General features: G+C 45.6%; 1 protein-coding gene and 1 non-coding gene across 3 annotated transcripts in view; one reads left to right on the forward strand and one right to left on the reverse strand.

Moving 5' to 3' along the window:
• Window positions 1-13943: 13943 nt before the first annotated feature.
• Window positions 13944-26563, forward strand: part of Trim33 (tripartite motif containing 33) — a 151447-nt gene continuing 138827 nt past the window's right edge. For both annotated transcript variants that reach the window (XM_012950936.2, XM_045138090.1), the window contains exon 1: window positions 13944-14472. In XM_012950936.2, the coding sequence (XP_012806390.2) occupies window positions 13944-14472 (529 nt within the window). The remainder of the gene's footprint in view (window positions 14473-26563) is intronic.
• LOC123456169 lies at window positions 25835-25914 on the reverse strand. Its single transcript, XR_006634383.1, has one exon. It is a non-coding gene; the product is annotated as a small nucleolar RNA SNORD11 (small nucleolar RNA).

The following is a 26563-nucleotide window of genomic DNA, read 5'->3' on the forward strand; positions in this document are numbered from 1 at the left end:
CCCAGTTCTCGGCACCCCCAGTGACCACCAAGGAGAACCAAACAAACTCCAGATGCACACACCACCTTGTGCATCTGGCTTATGTAGGTCCTGGGGAATTGAACCTAGGTCCTTTGGCTTTGCAGGCAAGTGCCTTAACCACTAAGCAATTCCTGCAGTCCAGCATATGCTTCGTTGCATGCTTTCCTGCCTCCATTCACTGTTCTATGCAACCAGGAGTCAGGGAACCCAAGAGCCACTGGCTTGGGGAGTTTAGTGACTGTTGACTGTTTGGTGCTCTAACATGCAAGCGAAGCCCACCCAGAGTCAAGAAAGGCTTCATTGCTCTCAACACCTGCAACAACAACTGAGAAATCCCACTCTAGTAACCTAGATTCCACTTCCGATCATCCTTCTGGGTGCTGCTCCGTGAACCCAGTTTCCCCTTCTAGTCGCCAGCCCAGTTGTCAGACTAAGAAACCTGCTCCATGAACTCAGTTTCCATTTCTGATCCTCTGTCCAGATGTCAAACTTAATCCTGTTCTGCTAACTAAGTTTCCTTTTGCAGAGATCAGTCTGTCTCACAAAATGTAGGGGAAAATCTTAAAGCAGCTGAGAGTTTCTGACTGGGGCAACTAACTCCCCAATGCATCCTACAGGCTTTCTGACCAACCCCACTTCGGATCTGCATCATGAACAAGACTTGAAGTTGCTGTCCTCTAGAAATGCCTGGTGGCTCTTTGATGGAACTCCACCTATCAGCCCAAACAAAAGACAAGGGGGACCCTATCTGCCACCTGTGACTGATTCACTTTCTCTTCTGACTTCTTGTTCACATTATTTGTTCCCTTAATGCCTATCAGGATTATCAGCATGGGTAAGTTTCCTCCTGCTGGGAGAATAAGGTTATTGCACCACCAGCAAGCCCAGTGAGAAGAATTCTTTTCAGAACATAGAGAAACTAGGAGGTTTAGGGCTGGAGAGATGGCTTAGTGGTTAAGGTGCTTTCCTGCAAAGCTCAAGGACCCATGTTTGACTCCCCAGATCTCATGTAAGCCAGATGCACAAGGTGATGCATGCTCAAGGTCGTACATGAGCACAAGATGGCACATGTGTCTGGAGTTTGATTGCAGTGGCTTAAGGTCCTGGTGTGCCAACTCTCTCTGTTTCTTATTAAAAAGAAACTAGGAGGCTTAGATCAGATGGCATATTTCCTTAGACAATATTGTAGCCATCTCTATAACTCCGTTTTTTTCCAGCCCATTTGGGGCAGGAACTATGGCTGGAGCCTAAGAAATGGTTATGAGACAGGCTGAAAAGATGACTTTGCAGTTAAGGCACTTGCTGGCAAAGCCAAAGGACACAGGTTCGATTCTCCAGTACTCATATAAAGCCAGATGCACAAGAGGGCGCATGCATCTGGAGTTCATTTGCAGTGGGCATGCATCTGGAGTTCATTTGCAGTGGCTGAAGGCCATGGCATGCCCATTCTCCCTATTGCCTCTTTCTCTCTCAAATAAATAAATAAAAATTAAAAAAGGACAGCAACAACTGCTGAGCCTCATTTAAAAAAAAAATGGTTATGAGAAAGAAAAAAAGAATTTCCAAAGCCCTGTCTTAGTACTCTTAGAGGTTCCCCCTCTAATCTTCCTAACAACAAAAAATGCTTAAGGAAATTCCTCCCTGAGTTCAATCACCATCGTTTTAGACATTGCAACTATACTGTAGCCAAGTTTTATGTTAAACACCCTAGTGTCAGCAAGGCAATTACAGGGCACTGGCCCTGGAAAAAGCAAAGGAGACCCCAGGGAAGGGAGGAGAAATGTCTGTGTGGTAATCTTGAGAGCGTGGCTATTCTCTTTTCTTGGTAATTGGGGGTTATTGGGAACTCATTAATGGACCTTAATCTCGAGGAATTCCCTGGGAGGGGAGGGTGGACATAGAGGACAGCAACTCATGGAGAGACATTTTTTGGTACCTCTACTATCTTTCAGTATGGGCAACAAGTCCACAATAACCTGCATACCTTTGCAGTACATCCTGAGAAACTAGGTCTCCTTTGAGCCCCAAAAGAAACATTCAATCTTTCTCTGCTCCTGCTTGGCTGGCAAACCAATTACAACAAAGGGAGGAATGGCCACCAGAGGGAAATTTTCACTACAATACTATCTTAACAACTGGATCTATTCTGTCATAAGAAAGGAAATGGCCAGGGGCCCCCTATGTTCAAACTTTTTTCACATTAAATGATGACATCATAATAGAAGAGAGACTAGTTGGAAAGAAGGGATTTGATTTGGGAGTGGGGAAAAGGAGTGGTGGGAGGGGATTATGACCATGGTGTATTCTCTGTATTAATGGATGTTGTCAATGAAAAGCTGAAAGAAATGACCTCTCTTCATGTTAAAGGAAAACTTAGATCTCTGTCAGGCTTATGGAGGCGTGCTTGCTTTGCACACAGCTATGGCTGTATCAAATGTTCCCTGGCAAGGAGACTGACCCCAAAAGGGAGCCACCGCGCTCTCCTTGCCCAGATTCAAGACCGATCACATCTCTTCCTTCTTCAGTTCCTCCTTCAGAGCTCCCTCAACTGGTGTCTCCCCCACAGAAAAAAATGGCCTCCCTGCACCCCTTTAGAGTAACCAAGATTCATGTGCCCTCATCTCTACTAGACTTTAAGCAGATCAAATCAGATTTAGGGAAATTCCTGGATGATTCAGATTACTATAAAGAGATGTTCCAAAACTTGACACAGATATATATGCTGACTTGGGGAGTTATAATGCTAATTATATCTCATGCTTTGATGGCTACATAAAGGTAGTGCCTTATGGGCAGCTTTACAATTTGAAAATGACTTCTTCATGTCTTGGGGACAAAAACCAAGGTCAAGTCCAGAGACAGCTAGGAAAGGGGCCAAGAATATTGGTCCAGCTCCACTTGAGGCTCAAGTTGACTCTGACTCTGACTGCTTCAGCCCTAATGCAGCCTCCACACACAAGAGGCTGGCTAATTTCATTGGCTTAGATGCAACTTCTGCCTTCAAAGGAGCATCTGCCTCAGACCTTCTTGATCATCTTTTCCCCACCAGGTTTTAGGCAGTTTCTTTAACTGACACTTGATGGAATTATGTAGCTGGAGGTAAAGAGAAAGAGGGGCAGACTGGAGCATTTCTAGACCTGTATGGTAGAAGGGCTTCTCAGAAGTCACTCTATGCCTCTCAACTGTCTCAACTTTCACTGCTCACTCAAGAACAGGATGAATATCCCTGAGTTTATTGAAAAGCTACTCTAACCAAGCATACTAACCTATTTACAGATTCTGAGGCAGAATTAATAATCAAAGACCAGTCTTCAAATCAGTCTGCTCCAGACTACAATGGATGACAGCTGGTCTAGAGGACACTTTGGACTTGTCTAATCAAGGCAGTCACCAAAGTCTTTCATAGCTAAGGTTTGGAGAAGGTTAACTGGGTGGGGAAAATGACTATAGAGGCTCTAGAAAGGCCTGTTATGGATAGTGATTCAAGAACCCAAGAAGCAAGGGTCATGGTGAATGTTACAATTGTGGGCAGCCAGAACATTTCTGGTCAGTGTCCTTGGAAGAGACTGCCATCCTAGCCTTATTTATGCGAAGGGAAACACTGGAAAGTTCACTGTCCCTGAGGTCATAGAACCCTTGAGGACAATGTCCTCTTCCTCTCCATCTCCCCAAATAGTCCAAGTGGACTAAAGAGGCCTGAGGCTTCTCTCTGGCTCTCACTACTTCTCACTACTCAAACCATTGTCACCACCAAGGATTTCTGGGTATTTTTTAAAAAAAAATATTTATTTATTTGAGAGAGGGGTGGAGAGAGAAAATGAGCACACCAGGGCTTCTAGCCACTGCAAAGGAACTCCAGACACATGTGCCACCTTGTGCATCTGGTTTACACAGGTACTGAAAAATCAAACCCGGCTCTTTAGGCTTCACAGGCAAGTGCCTTAATCACTAAATCATCTCTCTAGCCCTTAGTTGTTTTTTTTTTTTGTTGTTGTTGTTTGTTTGTTTTTGTTTTTGTTTTTTGGGGTAGGGTCTCACTCTAGCTCAGGCTGACCTGGAATTCACTACGTAGTCTCAGGATGGCCTCAAACTCATGGTGATCCTTCTACCTCTGCCTCCTGAGTGCTGGGATTAAAGGCATGCACCACCATGCCAGGCCAGCCCCAAGTTTAAAAAATATATTTTTTATTTATTTGAGCGGGGGGAAATGGCTGCACCATGGCCTCTAGCCACTGTAAACAAACTCCAGACACATGCTACCGTGTGCATCTGGCTTTACGTGGGTACTGGGAATCAAACCTGGGTTCTTTGGCTTTGCCACCAAGCACCTTAACTGCTAAGCCATCTCTCCAGCCTTCTTGGTAATTTTAATTACAGAAGGAGAGCCTATTAATCTTCTCTCGGACACTGAAGCTTCAGACTCTGTTTTTTTTTTGTTGTTGTTGTTGTTTGTTTGTTTTTGTTTTTCAAGGTAGGGTCTCACTCTGGTTACAGGCTGACCTGGAATTAACTCTGTAGTCTCAGGGTGGCCTTGAACTCATTGCGATTCTCCTACCTCTGCCTCTGAGTGCTGGGATTAAAGGCGTGTGCCACCATGCCCGGCCATGTTTTTTATTTCTTTTTTAAAAAATTTACTTTTTTATTGACAACTTCCATAATTCTAGACAATAACCCATGATAATTTCCTTCCTCCCCCCACTTTCCCGTTTGAAACTCCACTCTCTATCATACCTCTTCCCCCTCTCACTAGTCTCTTTTATTTTGATGTCATCAACTTTTCCTCCTATTATGATGGTTTTATGTAAGCAGTGTCAGGTACTGTGAGATCATGGATATCCAAGCCATTTTGTGTCTGGAGGAGCATGTTGTAAGTAGTCCTACTTTTCCTTTGGCTCTTACATTCTTTCCCCCCTCTCTTCCGCAATGGACCCTGAGCCTTGGAAGGTGCTGAGTACTCCTATGTCACTTCTTCTCAGTACCAAGGTGCCTTCTGAGTCATCCCAAGGTCACTGCCATCTGAAAAAACAGGCTTCTATAACCAAAAGTGAGAGTAGCATTAATATATGAGTGTGAACATTAAAGAGAAGAGCTAACCAGGCAGTTTGGTGAGTATACTATATACATTTAGCCAGAGAGCAGCAGAGGTTATACCCCCGGGGCTCATACATTCTTCATGTAGGTTTTCAGTATCAGGTATGTATTCTTTTTTATTTTATTTATTTTATTTATTTTATTATTATTTTATTTTTTAAATTTTTATTTATTTATTTGAGAGCGACAGACACAGAGAGAAAGACAGATAGAGGGAGAGAGAATGGGCGCACCAGGGCTTCCAGCCTCTGCAAATGAACTCCAGACGCGTGAGCCCCCTTGTGCATCTGGCTAATGTGGGACCTGGGGAACCGAGCCTCGAACCGGAGTCCTTAGGCTTCACAGGCAAGCGCTTAACCGCTAAGCCATCTCTCCAGCCCTCAGGTATGTATTCTGTGGAGCACCACTCCAGTCCAATTAGAGAGTGAATGGAAGCCGGGTTTGGTGGCGCACGCCTTTAATCCCAGCACTCAGGAGGCAGAGGTAGGAGGATTGCCTTGAGTTCAAGGCCACCCTGAGACTCCATAGTGAATTCCAGGTCAGCCTGGGCTACAGTGAGACCATACTTGAAAAACCAAAAAAAAAAAAAAAAAAAGAGTGAATGGTTTCCCCCATAACAGATGTGCACCTGTTGGCTCATTTGGCCTGACTGGCCAACTTTAAGGCTTGCAGTGTCTGTTGGTGAGTATCTTCACTGGTGATTTCTCTCCCCTTGATCTGCATGCAACATAGCTTTTTCCAGCTTTCTATCAGCTGGTCTACACAGAGGAGGTTTTCAGCTCAGCTCCAGATCCAGCAGGATTCTCAGTGACCTTTCAGGTTCTCACTCTAGTCCAGGATGACCTGGAACTCACTCTGTAGTTCCAGGCTGCCTTCAAACTCATAGTGATCCTCCTACCTCTGCCTCTTGAGTGTTGGGATTAAAGAAGTGTGCCACCACACCTGGCCATATTGTTTAATCTGTAGCCCTGGTCAGGTTTCCTGCAGCATTCACTGTGGTAGGTATTTCAGGCAGGCCTATAGTTGGGCATTTTTCTATGCCTCTCAGCTCCAATGCTTGTTTTTTGATTATGCCAGAATCCCTCTCTTCATTACAGGTGCAAAAGCTCCTTGTTAAGCTAGAAACTTTTATCCTTATGGCCCCTGGTCAATATTATGCTGCTGCTGCTTCTGCTTCTTCTTTTTGTTATTGTTGTTTTCAGGCTGATCTGGAACTCACTATGTAGTCTCAGGTGACCCATGGCAACCTACCCCTGCTTTCCAGTGCCAGAATTAAAGGCATGCGCCACCATGCCTGGTTTATACTTTTTCTTCTTCTTTTTTTTGCTTTTTCGAGGTAGGGTCTCACTCTAGCTCAGGCTGACCTGGAATTCACTCTGTACTCTCAGGGTGGCCTTGAACTCTCGGTGATCCTCCTACCTCTGCCTCCCGAGTGCTGGGATTAAAGGTGTGCACCACCACGCCTGGCTTTATGCTTATTTTTCATTGAGGTCAAAGTCAACCCTGAGGCTTGGGCCACTGAGAGAAAAATCAGTTGGGCAGTCAAGCCAATATAAATTTATCCCAATAATCCTTCTTTTCCCCATCAAAGACAATATCCTCTGAGGCCTAAGGCCCCAAAAGTCCTAATGCTCTTAATAAGCAACTTGAGATCTCAGAAACTCTGAATATAGTCTTCACATATTCTTGTGCTACGAGTCCACAAGCCTAATGGAGAATAGAGTCTTCTACAGAACCTTCATCTTATCAATGAAGCTGCATACCACTCATCTGATATCTTGTTTGCTCAAATCCCAGAAGAAACTCATTGCTATCCCATTCTTGATTTAAAAGGTATTCTTTTTGCAAATCCTTTAGATACTCATAACACCTTTGAAGACCAACTGATTTGGATTGTGTTGCCACAGGGATTTAGGGACAGTAATCACCTATTTAGTGAGAATTTAGCACAAGACCTTGCTTGTTCCACTCATTCAGAGTTTTTTTTTTTTTTTTTTTAATGTTTTATTTATTTCAGAGAAAGAGAGAGAGAGAGAGGGAGAATGGAGAGAGAGAATGGGTGCAAGGCTTCCAAGGCTTATGTAGGTCCTAGGGAATCAAACTTGGGTCCTTTGGCTTTGTAGGCAAATGCCTTACCCACGAAACTGTCTTTCCAGCCCCCCATTCAGAGGTTTTACAAAACACAGAGGACATTCTTCTTTGTACCCAGACTGAAGGAAGTTCACAGAATGGAACTCCAACCCTTCTTGTTGACAAGGGATACAAGGTTGCCCAGTCTAAAGCTCAACTCTGCAGGCTTCTGTTAAGTTCCTAGGTCTGGTCCTAGCTTCAGGAACTAGGAAATTAGGAGGAAAAAGAATAGGGCCCATTACATCTTACCCTTTACATAGGACCCTCAAACAGTTCAGGGGACTCCTGAGTATCATTGGTTTTTGCTAGTTGTGGATGCCCAGCTTTGGAGAAATTGCCAGACCCCTAATCCAACTAATAAAACCAACTAATAAAAGAGACACAAGGTTTTGGATACAACTCCTTATCTGGGAGCCAGGATATAAGTAGGCCTTTAGTTAACATAGGCCTTATTAGCATAACTGAGCTTAACCCAGTCCAGAGGAGAAGACTATAACCTGCATGTGACTACAAGGAAATGAGTAGCTCTGGGGGTATTCAACAATCGGTGGGTTATCTAAATAAAGAGCTTAATTTACAGTTAGCAGGGTTAGACAGGTACTAAAGAACCCTCTCATTCTACCTGGGCAGGGAGAAGGTGGGTAACACTCCAAACATGATACTCAGAGACCTATTTCACTCTCTGGAAGATGAGAAATAAAATTTGGTTATGCCCACAAAAACCAATGGAACCCAGACTTCTAACAGATATGGCCTCTAGTCTCTACCCCCATCATGAACAATATGTGGTATATGGGAAAGGAAGAATTCAAAATGATATACACTTTTATCTGTTTTAGTTCTGCAATATAACTGTCCTTTTATGTCCCCAAGATGGAATTTGGTGCAATACTGAGAGCAGGACAGATCAAGTTATTATCTATCAACAAAAGCTACAATAATTTAGAATTTGAAGATTAATCTTTCCTAGAATTAGACTTGGCCACCTCATATGAAGTTATGGCTTCAGAATGAAGCTGCCCCACAGAAACGCTAGACTTAGATGATAATGAATTACTGTAAACACTCCCAACTTCAAATATAGTGTTTCATAAAGTACAGATAACTGAAGACACAGAAGGAAAACACATGCCAGTCTGGTCAAGGAATATGATAATGCATGCAGGGCTTGATGGCTGGTTGGGAGACATGTTTCCTTTGCCTAGGCTCTGGGACAGATGCTGGTCTCAGATATCTTTTAATTTTAATTTTTTTGGATTTTTTGAGGTAGGGTCTCACTCTAGTCCAGGCTGACTTGGAATTCACTATGAAGTCTCAGGGTGGCTTCAAACTCATGGTGATCCTCCTACCTCTGCCTACCGAGTGGTGAGAGTAAAGGCTTGCGCTACCATGCCCGGCTCAGTTATCTTAATAAGAGTAATGTTCTTATTGTTCATCTCTCTTTTTTAAAAAATTTATTTGAGAGTTAGAGATAGAGAGAGAAAGAGGGAGAGGGAGAAGGAGAAAGAGAGAGAGAACATGCTAGGGCCTCCAGCCACTGCAAAGGAACTCCAGATGCATGTGCCACCTTGTGCATCTGGCTTACATAGATCCTGGGGAATCGAGCCTTGAACCAGGGTCCTTAGGCTTCACAGGCAAGCACTTAACTGCTAAGCCATCTCTCCAGCCCTAGAATAGTGTCTTGAATAGTGTCATAGCTTTGTCACTGCTACTATCTAGGAGAGGGGGTGATGTCCACCCTCTGCTCATGCCATCGTTTTCCCCTGCCATCATGGAGCTTCCCCCTCCAGCCTGTAAGCCAAAATAAATCTCATTTTCTCATAAGATGTTCTTGGTCAGGTGATTTCTACTAGCAATGTGAACCTGACTGCAACAGTAAAGTGGTACCGAGGAGTGGGGTTGCTGCTACACACCTGACTGTGTGGCTTTGGCCTTTTGGAGATGATTTTCAAGAGAAATGTGGAAAGATTTGAAACTTGGGCCTAAGAGATGCCTTGCAGTGCTGTAAGTACAGCTTGATGGGCTATTCTGATTACAGTTGAAAGGCCTGAATGCAGTAAGAACTATGGACCATGAGGTTTGGTTAATGAGGGCAAGAAAGAGTTTTACCTGGACTGAGCTAGAAGTTTGTGTGGGAAGCTTGCCCATGTTCTGAGAAGTTGTGCAGGGTTGCTTTGCGTAGAAATGAACTGGTGTGAGCAGAGGGATATGGCATAGAAAAAAAAAAAATCTTTGGGTGAATTGCTGCCCGTTCAGCTGCAATTGAGAGATTACAACCTTTGAGGCTGTGCCAGCTGACCTGCGTTGCTGCAACAGGAAGACTGTAGATTCATTCTTTTGGAGGGGCCTGAGTGCTCAAGAAGTGTCCTGTTCTTCAAAGTCTGCTTTATTCCCCCCTGGATTAACAAATTGGTACCATACCTGGTATTATGGAGTATAAGAAATGCAGGAAGGAAGGGTCATTGAGTTTGCAACATGGTCTTGTGTTTTGGAAATGGCTATGGGCAGTGTGAAGCAGTTTTGCTGGATGCCTGCATGGAGACTCAATGGGGCCATAAGGATGAACCATGGGTTGCAGTGGAGACCCAGTGGAGCTGCTGGGACCACGAGATGGCTGCTAAGGAAAGCTGCCAGCCCTGATGAAGTTTTCCAGGACTGTGAGTAGTCTAGGTGGAGGGGCGGAATTGGAAGTCCAAAGCCTTGTTGCTGGTTAGAAATTATCAGACTGGGAGATTTGTCACTAACTAGAGTTATTGGACTTGGAGCTACAGAGTTTGGTTTTTGCCCTGTTTAAATAATGTATTGCTTGAGTTTCTTTGCTATGCCCAATGCCATCTTTTGCAGTATGAATGTTTATTCTGTGCCATTATGGGTTTTCTGGGGATAGTTTTTGGTATTATGGCTCAGTTAAAAGACCTTGGCTTATGAAGATGTTTGAACATTATTAGGATTGACAAAAACTATGGGTACTTTTAAAGTTGGACTGAATGTATTGTATTTTACATCATGTATAGATATCAGTTTATGGGGGCTAGGGGCGGAATGTGGTGGTTTGATTCAGGTCTTCCCCATAGCTAGGTTCCCCAGCTGATGGCAATTGGAAATTAAAGCCTCCTGGAGGCGGTGTATTGTTGGGGGTTGGGCTTATGGGTGTTATAGCCAGTTTCCCCATGCCAGACACAAAAGAGAGCCCAGAGAAGACATGGTGGTGAGCTCTACGGTCAGTGACATTAAGAAATGTCAGAGCCGGGCTGGAGAGATGGTTTAGCGGTTAAGCGCTTGCCTGTAAAGCCTAAGGACCCCGGTTCGAGGCTCGATTCTCCAGGACCCACGTTAGCCAGATGCACAAGGGGGCGCACGCGTCTGGAGTTCGTTTGCAGAGGCTGGAGGCCCTGGCACGCCCATTCTTTCTCTCTTTCCCTCTCTGTCTCTTTCTCTGTCGCTCTCAAATAAATAAATAAAAATAAACCAAAAAAAAAAAATAGAAAAAAAAGAAATGTCAGAGCCTTTCTGAGGCAGCTCTAACTGCTACATGCAGTGATCCAAGTGAGCTTTAAGGTGATGGCTGCTGACTCACCAATAAAGACACTGCTGGCCACCTGCCTTTCTTTGCCCATTGCTCTCCCCATGTCCTAATCCCATGACTTTCTTAGAAATTTGGAGGGCTCTCCTTTAACCTGTGCCATCTCACCTTACCTCTTCATCACTCAGAGACTCCCAGATGTGTTTACACAGACCTAGCACGATCTGTACCTGTCCAGTGTCTAATCTCCCTGTGTCCTCACTCAGACTCATTCAAGACCTATAAAGATGCTGCAGTCCCAAGGGCTGACGGCACCTTTTTTTCAAGTTGAGGTCCTCCTCTCTCCCCATGGGGAGCTATATTCTATCTCCTTCCAAGAAATCTTGCTTGCTTACTCTTCTTTTGCTTGCCTTCCTGTCCTCATTCACTGTCTTATGTGACCAGGAGACAGAGAACTCACAAGCCACCGGCTTGGGTAGTTTTAGTGACTGTTGAATGCCCCCCCCCCCAGCATCCAAGCTAAGCCTACCCAGAGCCAAGAAAGGCTCCATCACTCGCAAAACCTCCGACACTATGACAGGACTGGTATTTTCTCTGAGTGGAGGCTGGTCTTCAACGTATGTTACTACTGCATCTCTCTGCCAAGTACTATGATGTGTCACCCATGTCCTACTCCGTCTTTTAAAGGGCATATTAAAAAAAAAAAAAGAAAGAAAGCTGCTGGGCATGATGGCACACGCCTTTAATTCCAGCACTTGGGAGGCAGAGGTAGGAGGATCGCCATGAGTTCAAGGCCACCATGAGACTACCTAGTGAATTCCAGGTCAGCTTGAGCTAGAGTGAGACTACCTTGAAAAAGGACCCCCACCTAATAAAATTAAATAAAAAATTTAAAGTTATTTCTGTGCATCACTGGCCTCCTTAATAATTGCTATCTCATATTTTCTTTTCCTTGCTAAGCCAGCCTAGCCATATTTTTTTTGTTATCTTACTCTAAGCCAAGAATCCCTATTTGCCTAGGATCTTCACACTTGCTACCTGTTCCTCTACCTGGAACATCCTTATGTAAGACAAGCTTCACCTTAAAAACAGAAGCCTTGCTCAATCGTGGCTAATCCTTTTCACCCTGCTTATTTTCTTCTCCATAGTATTTACCACTTCCCCAAATATTCAACCCCCTTCATCCATTAGATTGTGAACTCTTCGAAGGAGAGGTTTCTTTGTTCTAGTTTTGCTGTAATGTCAGCATCTGTATCTAACACTGTTATCCAATAAAGAAGTAGATACAGAGCCAGGCGTCCCAGCACTCGGCAGAGGTAGGAGGACTGCCGTGAGTTCAAGGCCACCCTGAGACTCCATAGTGAATTCCAGGTCAGCCTGGGCTAGAGTGAGACCCTACCTCGAAAAACCAAAAAAAAGAAGTAGATACATATTCTGGAATAAATAAAAAATACGTTTGTGGGCTGGAGAGATGACTTAGCGGTTAAGCGCTTGCCTGTGAAGCCTAAGGACCCCGGTTCGAGGCTCGGTTCCCCAGGTCCCACGTTAGCCAGATGCACAAGGGGGCGCACACTCTGGAGTTCGTTTGCAGAGGCTGGAAGCGCTGGCACGTCCATTCTCTCTCTCTCCCTCTACCTGTCTTTCTCTCTGTGTCTGTCACTCTCAAATAAATAAATTAAAAAAAATAAAAAAAAATACGTTTGAGTTGGGCGTGGTGGCCCACACCTATACTCAGCAGAGGTAGGATTGTTGTGAGTTAGATACCACTCTGAAACTATAGAGTTCCAGGTCAACCTGGGCTAGAGTGAGACCCTATCTTGCAATAAACAAAACAAAACAATGCTCTCATGTGGATTTAAGAACTTACACCAATACACAGATACGTTTTCTGGAATACTGTCCAAAAACAAAGACCCTATGATCCTACCACTAAAAACAACCGTTTTTTCCCTCGGTTTTTGTTTTTAGTTGGTACTGGCAGACAGGGTCTCCTTATGTTGCCCAGATTGGCCTTGAACTCACAATCTTGCTTCTGCCTCCAGAGTGCTGGCATAACAGTTGTGCACCACCATGCCAGGTCTGTAATCCCAGCACTGGGGTGGTGGAAGCAGGAGGGTCCACATTCTGATGCCAGCCTCTGCTAGAGAGACCCGCTCTTAAAAAACAAGATCCTTTCAGAAGGCTTATACGAGTAAAAGGATTCGAGCAGTCACTTAGCTCGCGCTCTGACGAGGGATGGGGACTCAGAAGGGAATCGCATTGGTTAGAACTGTGCTTCCCCCCCCAATCAGACACACATGGGCTGCAGTGCCTTTGGGTTTAGTATCCATCAGCTCTTTCCAACTTCCTGATTCAGGTCTGGGTGTGGCCCTGGCAGCTGTACTTAGAAAAAGCTCCTATGTGATTGGCTCTCAGGTATGTAAGCAATGTTGGAGAATCACCTTAAGCTAAAAATAGATGTTAGATTTCTTCCTCACGGGTGGAAGCCTATTTCTGGAAGCTCTCTCGTGCAAGGCGGCGCGGGGGCAGCTCCGCTTTGCTCTCCGGAGCCAGGGCCCCAGCCCCAGGAGGGAAGGCTGGTCCTCATTGCACACCGAGGTGGTCGGCACCTCGGTGCCAGGAGGCCCAAGCGCGCGGCAGGTGAAGCTCGCGGCGACGCGCCCGCCCGTCGCTGGGGACGGCGCCGCTGGCTCGGGGCGGCATGCGGTCCGGCCTCCTACCCTTCCGCGCTTCTCCGCCCTTCTCCCCGCTCCGCCGGTACTTCCGGGCTCATAACCAGCCCCTGCCAGAGCCCATGCAGCGCCCGGGCTTCTGGCCGTCAAAGCTCCTTCGGAGCTGAAGTGCCCCCGCGCCGACGCCACGCGAAGCGACGCGACGCCACGCACCGGGCGCCGTACCCGCACGGGCGTCGGGTTCTGCTCCGCGCCCGCGCGCCCAGTTCCCGCCGCCCCCTCCGGAGCACGTCCGTGCGTACGTGCGCGCGCCGCCCTCCCTCGACCGCGCGACGCGAGGGCGGGGGCGCCGCGTGCGCGCGCGCTCCCGTGGGTTCGTTCGCTCGCTCGCTCGCTCTCGGCGGCCGCTCTCGCTGTGGCTGCGGCTGGGGCTGGGGGCGGCGGCGGCGGCGGCGACGCGGGCGGCGGGCGGCGCGGGGCGGTCCGGCGGGTTCAAAGAGGAAAACATGGCGGAAAACAAAGGCGGCGGCGAGGCCGAGAGCGGCGGCGGGGGCAGCGGCAGCGCGCCGGTAACTGCCGGGGGCGCCGGGCCCGCGGCGCAGGAGGCGGAGCCGCCTCTCGCCGCGGTGCTGGTGGACGAGGAGGAGGAGGAGGAAGGCGGCAGGGCTGGCGCGGAGGGCGGCGCGGCCGGGCCCGACGACGGGGGGGTGGCCGCGGCCTCGTCGGGCCCGGCCCCGGCAGCCTCAGCCCCTGCGGCCTCCGCGGGCCCCGGAGTGCCCGGGGGCGCAGTGTCGACGCCGGCCCCGGCTCCCTCGTCGGCTCCCGCTCCGGGTCCGTCGTCGGGGCCGCCTCCCGGGCCGCCAGCCTCGCTGCTGGACACCTGCGCCGTGTGTCAGCAGAGCTTGCAGAGCCGGCGCGAGGCGGAGCCCAAGCTGCTGCCCTGCCTGCACTCCTTCTGCCTGCGCTGCCTGCCGGAGCCCGAGCGCCAGCTCAGCGTGCCCATCCCCGGGGGCAGCAACGGCGACATCCAGCAAGGTGAGCCCGAGGCCCTGCCCGACGTCCGGGCCGCGGGGGACTTGCCGAGCCCCGGAGGATCTGAGGTCGGAGCTGGGGAAGCGGGGAGCCCGGGGCCGTTCGGATCGGCTCAGTCCTGGCCGGTCGGCGAGGCCGAAGACGCGGCCCCTGGGACAGTCACGGGAGAAGCTGGACCGCCCGAGATACCGGGAGGCCGAAGGGAGGGGAGCCGGCTGCGAGGGGCTGGGGGAGGGGACACTGCGAGGGGGGTTGGCGAGGTGCGGACACCGGCCCAGCGCTGGTTCTGGACTGGGTGGACCCCGGCAGGGAGAGAGCCAGGGTCGGAACACCCGTTGTGAGAAGTGCTGTGGGTGGAAGGGCCTGTGGCAGGAGCGTTGATGAGGGACTGGGGAAGATACGGGTTGAGGATGGACTGCTCTGAAGGGGGATTGGCCTGTTCTCGGCTAGGAGAAAGGACTGAGGGTTCCATGAAGGTAGGTGAAAGACATTGATGAGCGCTTATAAGCCAAAAGAAGGGCCCAAGATGACATTGGGATGAGGAACTCTGGACGTGTTGGTAGTTGTGAGAAGCCTGCGTGGTTAGGGAAAATCCTGATTTGAGGATGAAGAAGAAATGAAGTTTGAAGAGAAATGGGTGTTGGGGAGAGTTGGGCGTACATACATTGTTGCATTTATTACGAGTTAATGAAGTCCAAGTGTCCTGGGCACTGAGCTAAGATTGAATAAAATGCTCAGAGGATTTCATTCACAACCCAATGGGGGAAACATGTACCATACGCAGCTGTGAACGTGGGTACTTGGTATGGTGGTTGTGGCACAATGGAGGGAAGGTCTGGGAAACTTTCTACTAAAAGAAATCGTTGAGCAAGTGTCTTGAAAGGTGACTAACTTGCTGAGTTGGAGGGCATTAAGATCGAAACTTTCTATATTCCTGCAATTAAAGGTTATGTAAAATGATTTGATGGAATTTAGAGTGAATTTATGTGCCAAATAGGTAAGGGACCCACCTTCCCAGTTTTGAAACCCTCAGGTATCAGCGTGTTTTGGATTTGAGAATGAAGTATTGGAATTTTCTTTTTCCCTAGAAAGATCTCAAAGTATTCTCTAAAGCAGGGTCTAGGATAGCAACTGATTATGAAGCAGTGTTTTTTTTTAAGGAACCAGTTTTTTTTTTTTTAATTAATTAGTTTTGTACTCAGTAAATACAGTCAAGTTGGTACCATTGTTAGGCTCGTCCATGCCCTACCCTCTTCCCCTGGCCCCTCCTTGTTGAGGTATATGGGTCATGCATTGTGGAGTTAGCCCACAGTTATGGGTAGGAGAAATGTCTCTGCGTATCATGACCCAACGTGTGGCTCTGACATTCTTTCTGCCCCCTCTTCTGCAAAATTTCCCTGAGCCATGTTGGGTTCATTTTGGTCAGATGAAGCAGTGTTTTTGTATAGAAATAACACGAACATCACACTAATGGGATAAAAGGTAATCCTTGAAATTGAGGGATAAAAGTTAATTCTCTGCAATTGAGGTGGATATTGTTACAAACTTAATGACAAAACTTAGCATTTCAAAGTTTTTTTGAATTTTGGAGGCAGGTATATTCACCACTATACCACCAACACAAAGCTCTTGAATTTTGAAACTCTAGGAAGAAATTGTGGACCTATCCTAAAGGGGTTTGATTTGTCTTGTAGGTGGTCACTCACCTACAGCATCTCAAGCTTCTCAGGCTCCCTCTGGGGCTAGGATGGCCTTGAGTTTCTAATGCTGCTTCCACCCACCTCTCCAGTGCTGGGATTACAGGTATAGGCCACCACGCCCAGTTTATGCTGTGCTGGGGATGAATCCAAGGGCTTCATGTACTCTGTCAACTGAGTTACAGCCCCAGCCCCTAACAGATTTTATATTGAGAGGTTAAAAGAATCAGATATGAGACCCAGAAAGATGACTTGGGGCATTTTGGAGAGCTGAAGAAATTCAAGGCTTCAGGAAGGGAGACAAGAGAAGCTTAGCAGTAATGTAGGTGAGAAATTATTTAGGTAGTAAAGACCAATACCCTGTGTTGCAGAAGAAAGTATAGGGGGAAAGGAAGTGTAAGGGAATGGAAGTGGCTTTGTGAGAGATACTGAATTTGGATGTTCTTAGTGCCACTGACTACTTGTGACAGATCAATTTTTCTTAGCCTCATTTTCTCCATTGTGGAATAGGGACAAAAATGCATTATAGGGTTATTGAGAGAATGATGTGAGGAAAAATATGTAAAATGACTAGTATATGGTAGTTACTAAATACAATGGCAGCCAATTTGTTATTACTAACTGTAAGTGGCCATAGAATTGGAGATGAGGGGCATTAGGTTGGTGTGAAGGAGACTGACCACCAGTGTTGGATAGACACCAGGTTTCCTTGTTTGGTGGGTAGCACCTCTTACTCAGATGAAGAATTCTGGCATAGAAACAGGTGTATGTAATGGAAGAAGGATGTAATCATTGCAGTTTTGAAGTATTATTGGGACATTCAGGGCAGGAGTGCTACAAATAAAGTTCTATGTGGGGGAGAGGGTTGGAAAGATGGCTTAGTGGTTAAGGCACTTGCCTGCAAAGTCTAAGGATCCAGGTTCAACTCCCCAGAACTCACATAAGCCAGATGCACATGATGGCACATGCGTCTGGAGTTTGTTTGCCTTGGGTAGAGGCTCTGGCACACCCATTCTTTCCTTCCCCTTTCTTCCCCCTCTGTCTCACAAAATAAATAAAAGTAATGCTTTTTTTTTTCTGTTTGTTTTTTGTTTTTTGAGGTAGGGTCTCACTCTGGCCCACGCTTTCCTGGAATTCACTATGTAGTCTCAGGGTGGCCTCGAATTCATGGCGATCATGCCTTCCAAGTGCTGGGATTGAAGGTGTGTGCTACCACACCTGGTGTGTGTGTGTGTTTAAAGAATAAAGTTCTGGGCTGGAGAGATGGCTTAGCGGTTAAGTGCTTGCCTGTGAAGCCTAAGGACCCCGGTTCGAGGCTCAGTTCCCCAGGTCCCACGTTAGCCAGACGCACAAGGGGGCGCACACATCTGGAGTTCGTTTGCAGAGGCTGGAAGCCCTGGCATGCCCATTCTCTCTCCCTCTATCTTTCTCTCTGTGTCTGTCGCTCTCAAATAAATAAATAAAAATTAAAAAAAAAAGAATAAAGTTCCGAGTGAGTTGCCTTGGTACACATCTATAGTCCCAGGATTTGGAAAGCAGAGACAGGAGGATTGCTGGTGAGTTGAAGGCCAGCTTGGTGTACATGGTAGGTCTCAGGTTGGCTGCATAGTGAGATTGTGTCTCAAAAAGAAAAAAATGAAAAAAGAAGTAAGGTTTTGTTCGATAAAAATAGATAACTGCTTATGGCCGTAGGATCATAGTAAGATGGGTGCTGTTTAGTATTCATGTGAAGAAAACCTGAGTTAGGTGAGAGATGGGGGGGAACCCAAGGTGCAACTGAAGTTTGACAGATGTGGCTACGGTTATAAATTTGGCCTTCTGAAGTCATGTATGAGAGAGAAAAATACTAAGTTTTAAATTTTCTTTCCTTTCTTTTTGAATTAGGAAAAGTAAGTAGAAGAGAATAAATATTGTCAATCTTAAGTACTACAGCTTTCTTGCATTATCCTAAACAAATTGAGTATGAAATCAACCATGTTTTTGGTTGGGAGTCTAGAAAATAGTTTGTCAGTAGTAACTTCTGTATGTAAACCTTGCTTTACTGTCTAAAATTTTAAAAATGTATATGTGTGCATGCACACCAGGGTCTCTTGCTATTCCAAGAGATTGCCTGTTCACCTTTATGTGGGTGGTTGGGGAACTGAACGTAGGTTGTCCGGCTTTGCAAACTAGCACCTTTAACCAGTGAGCTGTCTCCCTAGTCCCTTTGCTTTATTCTTAAACCAAAGCAAGCTGTTCTAGAAAAATCACTGAATTAGAAGTTACAGAATGTAGGTTTGCCACTTAATTACTTTACTGCTAAAGAAGATTCATGCTATTTTGTCCTTTATTTATTTTATAGATAAATGGAGCTAGTAAACCTTCCCTTATCTCTCAAATAATGAACTGAAATGCTTACAAATGAAAGTTATTGTTGAACAACTGAACAACTTGTGATTTCAACTTATGGTCTGGTAGTTTAATTCACTGTCTTTTCAAGTGGTTCTTTTTTTTTTGGTTTTTCGGGGTAGGGTCTCACTCTGGTCCAGGCTGACCTGGAATTAACTCTGTCATCTCAGGGTGGCCTTGAACTCATAGTGATCCTCCTACCTCTGCCTCCCGAGTGCTGGGATTAAAGGCGTGCGCCACCACGCCCGGCTTCAAGTGGTTCTTGATTCTGTAAATATACCCCCTTTCCCTTCCTAAGTGGACTTCTTTTTCTTATCCCTTTTTTTTTTTTTTTTTGGTTTTTCAAGGTAGGGCCTCACTCTAATCCAGGCTGACCTGGAATTCACTATGGAGTCTCAGGGTGGCTTTGAACTCAGGGCAGTCCTCTTACTTCTGCCTCCCAAGTGCTGGGATTAAAGGCATGTGCCACCACGCCTGGCTTTTCCTTCCTTCCTTCCTTCCTTCCTTCCTTCCTTCCGTTTTTCAAGGTAGGGTTTCTTTCTAGCCCAGGCTGGCCTGGAATTCACTATGTAGTCTCAGGGTGGCCTTGAACTCACTGTAATCCTCTTACCTCTGCCTCCCTAGTGCTGGGATTAAAGGCGTGCACCACCACGCTCGGCTGCACCCGGTTTTTCTTATCCTTATAGTAAAGTTACCCACATGCTCTGATGGTTCTAAAAGTGTAGTCCCTAGATTAGTATCATCATCAGTATTGTAATCTCTGACCCTTTTAAAAAGGAATGCAAGTTCTTGGGCCCTCCTCGAGATCACTGACCAACAATCTTTTTAAAAAAGATGTTTATTCATTCATCTGTTTGAGTGTGTGCATAAATGTATGTATGTATAGGACACATACATTAGAGGTCAACCTTCGAGACAGGATTTATTGCTGATGTAAATGCCAATCTAGTGGCCTATGAGCTTTACCTCTCATTGCTGCAAGTGTGTAGGGATCACAGATGCATGTTTCACTTTGTGTCTGGATTTACATGGGTGCTGGGGAATGAACCCTACCTAGTTAGCAGGCTTTGAAGCAAGTGCCTTTAACTGTTGACCTCTCCCTAGTAGCTCCTAACAATCTGTTGTAACAAGTCCCCTAGGTGATTCTGGTGTTCACCTAAGCTTGAGAACCACTGTTCTGGAATGATGAGTTCCTCACTTCCATTGTCTTCTCACAAAGGGTTTCTTTATTTTTGTGTATTTATTTTATTTTATTTTTTTTGAGGCAGAGCCTCACTGTAGGCTGACCTGGAATTCATTCTGTAGCCCAAGTTGGCCTTGAACTCCTGATGGTTGTCCTACCTTATCCTCTCAAGTGCTCTGAGTAAAGAAAGGTATGTGCCACCATGACTTGCGAGAAAGGTTTAATTTGAATACTTGTTTTCAAAGTAGTCCTTTAGAACACCCTCAGACATCTTTTTCTTTTAAAGATTTTTGTTATTTTTATTTGCAAAGAGAGACGGGAGAAAATGAGAATGGGTGTACCAGAGCCTCTAGCTACTGCAAATGAACTCCAGATGCATGTGCCACTTTGTGTATTGGGCTTTACACATAAATCACTCAGTGAGCTTATTAAATGCTGATTTGGGAGTTTCTTCAGAGACTGATTCATTTGAGTTGGAGTTGACTCCTTTTAACTGTGGTCCCCCCCCCCCCCCACTGTTTGGGATCGAACCTACAGCCTCAAATGTGCTAGGCAAGCAAGCTCTACCACTGAGCTATACCCCTACATGTATCTGCACTTTATTGTTGCTATTTATTTATTTTTTTAGGCATGGTCTCACTACAGCCCGGGTTGATACGTAGCATACTCTGTATGCTGGCCTTGGGCTCTTGGCAAGTATCTTAATTCAGCTGGGATAATAGGCATGAGCCACCAAGATGGACATTTATTTATCTAGTGGGTTTTTTTTTTTTTTTTTTTGCTTTTTGAGGTAGGGTCTTACTCTAGCTCAGGCTTACCTGGAATTCACTGTGTAGTCTCAGGGTGGCCTTGAACTCAAGGTGATCCTCCTACCTGTGCCTCCCAAGTGCTGGGATTAAAGGCGTGTGCCATTAGGCCCGGCCCTATTTTTTTTTTTTTTTTTTGAGGTAGGGTCTTAACTCTAGCCCAGGCTGTCCTGGAACTGACTGTATAGTTTCAGGCTGGCTTCAAACTTATAGTGATCCTCCTGCCTCAGACTCCGGAGTGCTTGCCTGTGCTCTCTTTCTGCTCCCAAATAAAAATATTTTTAAAAACTTAGTGTTTTTCGCTGGATGTGATGGTGCATGCCTTTAATCCCAGTACTTGAGAGGCAGAGGTAGGATCGCCATGAGTTTGAGGCCACCCTGAGACTACATAGTGAATTCCATCCAGGTCAGCCCGAGCTAGAGTGAGACTCTACCTTGAAAAACCAAAAACAAACCAACCAACCTTAGTGTTTTCAGGTGTGTGAAGAAAAGCTTTCAGTAGTTGGTACAGCTATACTGTAGCAGTAGAAATGCAAATGTAGGGCTGGAGAGATGGCTTAGCAGTTAGTTAGGGCGCTTGCCTGCACAGCCAAAGGACCCAAGTTCAATTCCCACGTCCACAAGGTGGCGCATGCGTCTGAGGTTTTGTTTGCAGTGGCTAGAGGCCCCAATGAGCCCATTCGTTCTCTGCCTCATCCTCTCTAATAAATAAAATATATAAAAAGATTAAAAATGCAAATATATTTAAAATTTTTTATTTATACTCGCAAGTAGAAATGGGAGGGGGAGAAAGAAAGAATATGGGCGTGCCAGGGCCTCCTGCCGTACTGCAGATGAACTCTAGACACATGCGCCACTTTGTTTATCTGGCTTTATGTGAGTGCTGGGGAATTGAACCTGAACCATAGGGCTTTGCAAGCAAGCACTTTTTTTTTTTTCATTTTTAAATTTGTTATTATTTATTGATTTTTTTTATAAAAAGTTTTTACTTTCAACCCTGTCACCTCTGCTCCAATCCTGCTGAGGTTCTTCTTCAGTGGGGTTATTGGTATTCATTATGGGGTCCCCGAGGCCTCAGTCAGTCTCTACATGGTGGGGGGGGGTGGACATGGTACCCAGGCTATTGCCACTCCTCCAGAGGTTCTCAGAAGGCAAGCAAGCACTTTTAACTGCTGAGCCATCTGTCCAGCCCCCAAAAGGCAAATTTTATTGATTGAATTCAATAAAGTTTCAAATGACCTCTTGAAGAAGAGACTTCTGTAGTAGGGCACATTGATGTGGCTCAAGAACTAGATTAGTAAATCATATTGGGTTCTGCTATAAATTAGCTATGTAATACTTGGGAAAGGCGACCAGTCCAGCTGTTCTACAGTATGAAGAGGCTGAATTTCTATCCTATAAAATTCTGTGATTCTATTGTCTTAGCCTAACTTAGCCTAATACAAAGTTAAAAACATTTTCAAGATAGGATCTTGCATGAAACTCAGGGTGGCCTTCTGCTCTTGTTCTTTTTGCCTTAGCCTTCTCTATGCTGGGATTATAAATATAGGCCAGCTCCCTCTGTAGTCCCATGCTGGTCTTGAGCTCATGGCGATCCTCCACCTCTGCCTTTTGAGTGCTTTACCACCACCTGGCTTAATGTTCCTTCCTTCCTTCCTTCCTTCCTTCCTTCCTTCCTTCCTCCCTTCCTCCCTCCCTCCCTCCCTCCCTCCCTCCCTCCCTCCCTCCCTCCCTCCCCCTCCCTCCTCTCCCTCCCTCCCTCCCCCTCCCTCCTCTCCCTCTCTCCCTCCCTCCCTCCCCTCCCCTTCCTCCCTCCGTCCCTCCCCCCTCCCTCCCTTTTTTTGAGGTAGAGTTTCACTCTAGCCTAACCTGACCTGGAATTCACTATGTAGTCTCAGGGTGGCCTCGAACTCACTGTAATCCTCCTACCTCTGCCTCCTAAGTGAATGCCCTTTTTCTAAAAAATATATTTGTTTATCTATGGGTGCGTGCACTTGTGTGTGTGCGTGTATGTGGGTGTGTGTATGCCAGGTTCTCTTGCTGCAAACAAGCACCACATGCTTTTGCCACTTTTTGCTGTTGGCTTTACTTGGGTGCTGGAGTATTGAATCAGATGGCAGGCCTTGCAAGTAAGCACCTTCACCTGCTGAGCCATCTCCCTAGTCCCCTAGATTTAATATTCTTACAGTTTATGAAGAGTGATAGAAAAATTATAAAAATGATTTTAAAGCTGGGCCTGTAAAGTCCATATCTGTAATACTAGTACTCAAGAGGCTGAGGCAAAACCATGGCAAATTTAAAGACAGCCTTTGCTACGTATCTTTGTTTCGACCCCAAATCAAACCACCCTAAACTGCTTCTAATTCTGAATTCTTCAGTTCACTGTGAAAATGATGGTAAGTGTTAGGGCTGACCTGAGTGTGTTATGAAGTGGATCTCTTCATAGTGTTTCTGTGTGCTCATCACAGTTGGTGAAATACTCAGGAATTGTCTGTTGGAGCCCTTGGAAGTTACTGCCTCAGAAGTACATACACTGGATGTCAGTTTAGCTTCTGTGTGTCCCATCTGTTTTTAGCCTTTTTTATTTTTATTTTTTTCGAGACATGTAGCCCTGGCTGGCATCAAATTCCCTATGTAGCCAAAATGACCTTGAACTTCTGATCATCACGAGTGCTGGGATTACAGGCATACGCCACCATACCCAGTTTGAGCTGCATCCCCAGCTCATGTTCTGGCACTTTTTAAGGCCCACCTCTCACATCTCATTTGACTGAAATGTTTGTGTTCCTCCCCCGACCCCCAGAGGTTGGAAACAGACTCAAGGCTTCATACATGGTAGGTAAGGTCTCTGCCACTGGGCTGTTCCCAAGTCACAAGCTTGAGGGCTTCTCTTTCTCCCCTCTCCAGGCATGTGGTGCTTTATTTATTTATTTATTCATGCATTCATTTATGGCAGAGTCTCACTATAGCCCAGGCTGATCTGGAACCCAGCTTATAGCCCATGTTGGCTTTGAACTCAGGAGGATCCTTTTACCTCAGCCTCCTGAATTTTGGGATTGAAGGTGTGTGTGAGTCTCTCACTAAATCTGGAGAGCACCAATTTGGATAGAGTAGCTGACCCGCAAGCCTCTGGGATTCTGCTTTGGAGTTACAGGCTGTGCCACTGCACCTGTTTTTAATGTTGGCACTGGGGATCTGAACTCAGTTCTTCATATTTGCATGACCAGCTCTTTACTGACTAAGCCATGGCTCCAACACCAGGTTTTTGTTTTGACATAGTGTCTAGCTACGTAGTCCAGACTGATCTTGAATTTAGGATCATTTTGCAACAACCTCCTTTGTGCTGGGATTGCACATGTGCACTACTACAGCAAGCTAAGCTTTAAAAATTTAAAATAACAATGTGGTATCACACCAGCAGTCAGTCATTAAAGATGTGTCAAAAGGCAGTTGTAGGGCTGGAGAGATGGCTTAGCGGTTAAGCGCTTGCCTGTGAAGCCTAAGGACCCCGGTTCGAGGCTCGATTCCCCAGGACCCACGTTAGCCAGATGCATAAGGGGGCGCACGCGTCTGGAGTTCATTTGCAGCGGCTGGAAGCCCTGGCGTGCCCATTCTTTCTCTCTCTCTCTCCCCCTCTTTCTCTCTGTCTGTCACTCTCAAATAAACAACCAAAAAAAAATAAAAATAAAAAAAAAAGGCAGTTGTAGAATGTTTGCTTAGACTATATGAAGCCCTGGGTTCCATTCACTGTACTTCTAAAAAAAAAAAAAGGCCACTGCAAATGGAACTCCAGGTGCTTTCATCAATTTTTGTGTCAAGCTTTGCGTGGGTGGCTGGAGAATAGAACCTCAGTTGGCACGCTTTGCAATCAAGGATGTTTAACCACTGGGCCATCTTGTTAGCTCCATTTGTGTCTCTTGAAGAGGAAGGAGGGTAAATTGGCATTTTTCTATATCTCCTTACATGCAACATGCCACTTAAAGTCAGTTGAGTTTTATACCTTCCCTGCTACATAAAATAAAAATATATGAACTAGTATTTTATTTTATTTTAACTTTTTTAGCGTTTAAAAGAATCTTTATTGTTTTTCTTAACATGTGCATTACAGGAAACAAAAACACAAGCAAAAAGCAGCCATCCAGTCACAGGCATGAACTAGTATTTTAAATTCTGACTCTTCTTTTTCTTTTAGACAAGTTCTTACTTTGTAACCCAGGCTGATCTGGTAGTAGTTATGTAGATCAGGGGGCCTGGAATTTAAGGTAATCATCCTGCCTCTGCCTCCTAAGTGCTGGGATTACAGGCATTACCCAATATGACCATTGAATTCTAATGCTTTATATTGTCTGCATGTAAGAGAATTTTATAGGAGTACAGTTTATTTCTTCATGCATACTCCTTTCATTGAGTCCTGTGTGAAAGCAGTGATTTGATTGGTTTTCTTTGATTTGTTTTGTTTGTTTTGAGATTCATGCTCTACTTTGTGCAGCTGGCCGTACGTGAGTACTAGGGATTTGAACCCTGGGCTTCTAGGCCTTGTTAGCAAGCCATTTCCCTAGCCTCATGTAAAATATTTTTACTTGAAAGATAGCTGGGTGTTTTGGCACACAGCTTTAATCCCAGCGCTTGGGAGGCAGAGGCAGTCACTGCCTCAATGAATGAATGAATTGAACGCGTCAGTTCCAGGAAAACAACTTGGCAATAAAAGTATTTATTGCTAAGAATAAAACTTGAGTTTTTAAATTAGGATTTTGGAAAACATGTATCTGATGCTGTGAACTTGACACCTTTTCACAATTTAAGTCCTTTTCTGATGAGATTGAATAATTCTGTTAGTTTTTGACTATATAATGTCAGCATATGGAAGACCTACTCTGCATAGCTCATAGAGACAGTATTATTCAGATGATCAGTGTGTAATACAAAATCATGCTTTGGAAAAAGGTTCAAAGTACAAAATAGGCCAATATGTAGGTTTTATGTGAAAGAGAATAGTAAAAGTTCACTTTGCTACTGACATTTAAGAAATACACTTTAGGGCCAGGCATTGTGGCATATGCCTTTAATCCCAGTACTCGGGAGGCAGAGGTAGGAGGATTGCCAAGAATTCGAGGCCACCCTGAGACTACATAATGAATTCCAGGTTAGCCTGAGCCCCAGAGTAAGACCCTACCTCGAAAAACCAAGAAAAACAAAACAAAACAAAACACTTTAAGCTTTTTGTTAAGGAATTGTCAGTTTCTTCATAATTATTTAAAAAGACTACTAAAGTACTCCCCCCCCCCCCACAAGTGTCTCAGAAGAGGACTTAAGATGCCTTTATTATCCAAAAGGAAATCAGACAAAGCAAGCAATAAAAATCATCAAACTAAAGTGTACTCCCCCCCCCCCCCAAGGTAGGGTCTCACTCCAGCCCAGGCTGACCTGGAATTCACTACGTAGTCTCAGGGTGTCTTGAACTCACAGCAATCCTCCTACTTCTGCTGCCCAAGTGCTGGGATTAAAGGCGTGTGCCACCACGTCTGGCTTTAAAGTGTACTTTTAATCACATAGTTATATGAGATTTAAAAAAATGTTCTTAAAGACAAAATAATCAACGCAGATTAAATGAGTTGGGCTTGGTAGTTAGTGTATTCCTATGGTACCAGCTACTTGGGAACCTGATACAGAGGGTTGCTTGAGTCCACAGTTGGAGGCCAGCCTGGTTTCAACATAGTGAAAGCTTGTCTAACCAAACAAACAACCCAGGTGTAAAAGCATGTATCTAAAGAGATTGAAATGTAGAACAGTACCACTCTTTACTGTGTATGTAGCTTTTTAATATGGAGGGTTATCAACCCCCTATCCTTGAGCATGCTGAGCACATACCCTACTACTGAGATACATCTCTTGCCTACATCCCTCCCATCTCCCCCCCCCTTTTTTTTTTTTTTCGAGGTTGGGTCTCACTCTAGCCCAGTCTGACCTGGACGCCATGTAGTCCCAGGGTGTCCTTGAACTCATGGCAACCCTACCTTTGA

The sequence above is a fragment of the Jaculus jaculus genome, chromosome 19, assembly GCF_020740685.1.
Source record: "Jaculus jaculus isolate mJacJac1 chromosome 19, mJacJac1.mat.Y.cur, whole genome shotgun sequence".
In the NCBI taxonomy this organism is placed as follows: domain Eukaryota; kingdom Metazoa; phylum Chordata; class Mammalia; order Rodentia; family Dipodidae; genus Jaculus; species Jaculus jaculus.